General features: G+C 33.2%; 1 protein-coding gene across 1 annotated transcript in view; it reads right to left on the bottom strand.

The window, feature by feature from the left end:
* Nucleotides 1-1,974: 1,974 nt before the first annotated feature.
* The window catches only part of LOC118747829, a 3,544-nt gene continuing 2,232 nt past the window's right edge, over nucleotides 1,975-3,286 (bottom strand). Inside the window, exon 2 of the mRNA XM_036482043.1 lies at nucleotides 1,975-1,980. Within this exon, the coding sequence (XP_036337936.1) occupies nucleotides 1,975-1,980 (6 nt within the window). The remainder of the gene's footprint in view (nucleotides 1,981-3,286) is intronic.

Genomic DNA, 3,286 nt, shown 5'->3' with positions numbered 1-3,286 from the left:
AGTTTCCATTTACAGGTCTATTCTGCACGTTACCAAAGATTTTGTAACCGAATGATTTTATTACTAAAAAATGTTACCAGTTCTTGTCACAGCGATTCTAGGTACGTTGGTAATGCAGATGATATATTCAGCAATTCAGCTATGAAGAATTGTGGAAGTTCTGGCTTTGCATATTTCACGGGGCAAAACTTTGTTACCAGATTATGAGATGGTAATCAAATTTACCGGGTTTAAAGGGTTTAAAAATTGGGACGAACTTTATTTACCGGTAACCAAATTTTTATTACAAGCGCAGAATAGACCTGTTAACCAGCAAAACTTCTCAAAGTAAACAAACATAACATAACTTATTGATAAACATAAACCCAAAAAATTTGTAGATGTGCATCTATTGCCCTCAACCTTAAAACCTTTAAAACGATCCTTCGCACCATTAAATCAGGTCGAATTTGGCTGCTTTTAGGACTCCACAAGGACGTTCGGAGTGATTTAAATATTTTCTTTCATATCGGGGCTGACCCCCTCTAATGAATAAATATATATATATACGTGTTATTATCTTGCTGCACTAAAGTAGGAGACAATGTTAATTTAATATATAACATATATGTATGTATGTATATACATGCATACATGAGAAGGGTAATGATAAAAAATATATTTACGTAGAAATGCGAAAGTCGGCGCAGCTGTTGAATGTAGTTCAAAATGTAGGCGTCGCATTGCATGGGCTTCCCGGCATTGCTGAATTCTAATATGTATGTACACATACACATGTATGTATGTACTAGGGTGTTCGATTATTCGACTTTTTCCAAAACCGACTTTCGAGTTAATCGAAAAATTGCTATTTGAAACAACCGGTTTCCGATTTTGAAATTAAGAAAAATCCGGATGAACCGACATTAATTTACATGGTTTTCATACACTGAAGATGCTTATGTTGATATGAAGTCATGACCCAAAATTAATACAATAAAACTATTAACCGTAAATATAGCTTTTATTTAGAAAAGAGCAAATCAAAACAAGTTGAAAGATTTTTTTAGATCAAATGTTAAATAACTAAATGTGTATCTGTGAAAAATTCACGTTGGGTCCTATTTTAATTTTTTTTAATACTTTATTGCATTTTGACTGATTTGAGTGTTGCTCTTGCCGCCGTTGGCGAGTGCTTAGATGTGCCTACTACCATGGTTCAATTTCTAGTCCCAGCAACATCAAAACAAGTTTTTTCAAATCTCCCTCCAATTGCGAAATTTATTCAAAAAACGGCAGTGTAAAGTCTCAATGGTCCGATTGAAACATAAAAATTTTAAGTAATTATTTTAGGGCGCGTTCACAAAGAAAGTCGAGCGGCGCCGAGCGAAGCAAGGCGGAATAAAGCGAAGCTGCTGGTGTTCACACTGAACTAGGCGAAGTGGGGCTTTTCCATGGACTCGGCTGTAAAGGTATCACAAAACTTACCGTCAATGAAAAGTGGCAAAAATATTTGCTAAATTTTATTCAAAAGATTAGTTATAAAATTCGTTTTTAACCGATTTCCAAAAAAGGAGGTTATCAGTTCGTCGGAATATTTTATTTTTTTTTTTATGTATGTTACCGCATAACTTTGGACCACGTCAACCGATTTCGATAATTCGGAAAGGTAGTGTCTCAGAGGTGGTCCCATTCTAATCTGGTTAAGATCCGATCAGTGGATCATGAGATACATATATACATTTTTTTATATGAGAGTTGAAGTTGGTTTTTTTTTTTGCTAAAAATTACTTGTTGTTTGAATATTTTGATATTTTGTTTGCAGCAGCGTCATGAAGCTGCAAAATTCAAAATCAAAAACTGCCTTGCTTTTAGCTCCAAAACGCTTACGAAAAAGCTTGCTGTATGAACACTTTCATATAGCTACAGCAATTTGAAAGCTTCACTCAGTTCGGAACGGCTTCGCTCGGCTCCGCTTTCTGTGTAAACGTACCCTTAGACCTAGAAATGGCATACAAAATAGGAAGCGTATATTTTTTCAAAAATCTAAGAACAACTGCCAATGTTTGCTTAAAATACAGTGAAACCCGCTTAAGTACCCCCCGCTTAAGTACCTTTCCCGCTTAAGTAACCAACATTTTTGGGCAATGTGAATTTTCGAATGTAATCTGAAGAAAATCCCTCTCTTAAGTACCTCCCCGCTTATTTACCCAACCCGCCCAAATACCTCAATTTTTCGTACCCCGTTTACCATTTTACCTACAGTTTTCCCTTTTAAGTGCTCTTTTACAATTTCTTAAAATATTTACATAATTTGAATCTCAGTGGCAGCGTTACACACCTTCAGCAAAAAATTCTAAAAAATCAACCGTAATTTTTAGCCACTTGAAACTTGGACATTATTACTCAAAAATTGAATGGGCTATAAAACTGTATACTCTAAAAACACATCTGAGAAAAAATTTTAATTTTTCATGAATTTTTTTCTTTAAGTGTTCTATAAAATCTTAAGCTTAGGTTTACATGGTATTTGTTAGGGAACGAACTGTATTTTAATTGAAAAATCTTAAATAAATACGTATACTTCATTAAATGTTTATGATTTATTCAAGGATTTACATATTTATCTAAGTTAACAAGAAGATGTAACTTCATCAATAATTATGTTTGCTTAAGTACCCGCATCGAGGTACTTAGCGGGTTCTTTTAAGTACCCAACCCGCCTAAGTACCTCAAAAAGCTGACATTTTTCGTGAGGTAATTAAGCGGGTTTTACTGTACTCCCAAATTTTAAATACGAATCCTCTGAGAAATATGATCCATATGTGAAGAAAGGGAAATAGTTTCAAAAGTATGTATTTTCAAGTTGTGGCTTAGGCAACAAAATAACGAATGAAAAAGAAAGACTTATCTAAGTTACTGGATAAACAGTTTTGGCGAGCATTGAGGGATTTGAAAGACTCGATTTTTTTTCACTGTATTGATAACGACAAATGCGAAATTGGCGATCAATTAAAGTATGTATTTGTTATGAGGCTGATTTGATAACAATTCAGTATGTCTTTATAACAAAACTTACATTACAATTTGAACCAAAACGTTATATTCTTTAGGAAGGGTTTAGTTTCTTATAATGAACTCATCAAAATGTTACATTTCCAATCAGTAACATTTGTTTTTTAATTAATTTTTAATAGCTTAAAGTTGAAACTATTTTAATATACAAATAAAGGAATAGTTTTATGTTTATTTAGGTTATTTATTGCCTGCAAAATCTAAACATACTTACTTCAATGATCAATAAAAA

The sequence above is a fragment of the Rhagoletis pomonella genome, unplaced genomic scaffold (assembly GCF_013731165.1).
Source record: "Rhagoletis pomonella isolate Grant_MI unplaced genomic scaffold, Rhpom_1.0 Rhpom_scaffold_00001, whole genome shotgun sequence".
NCBI classification, from domain to species: domain Eukaryota; kingdom Metazoa; phylum Arthropoda; class Insecta; order Diptera; family Tephritidae; genus Rhagoletis; species Rhagoletis pomonella.
This window is presented reverse-complemented; position numbering and strand designations above follow the sequence as displayed.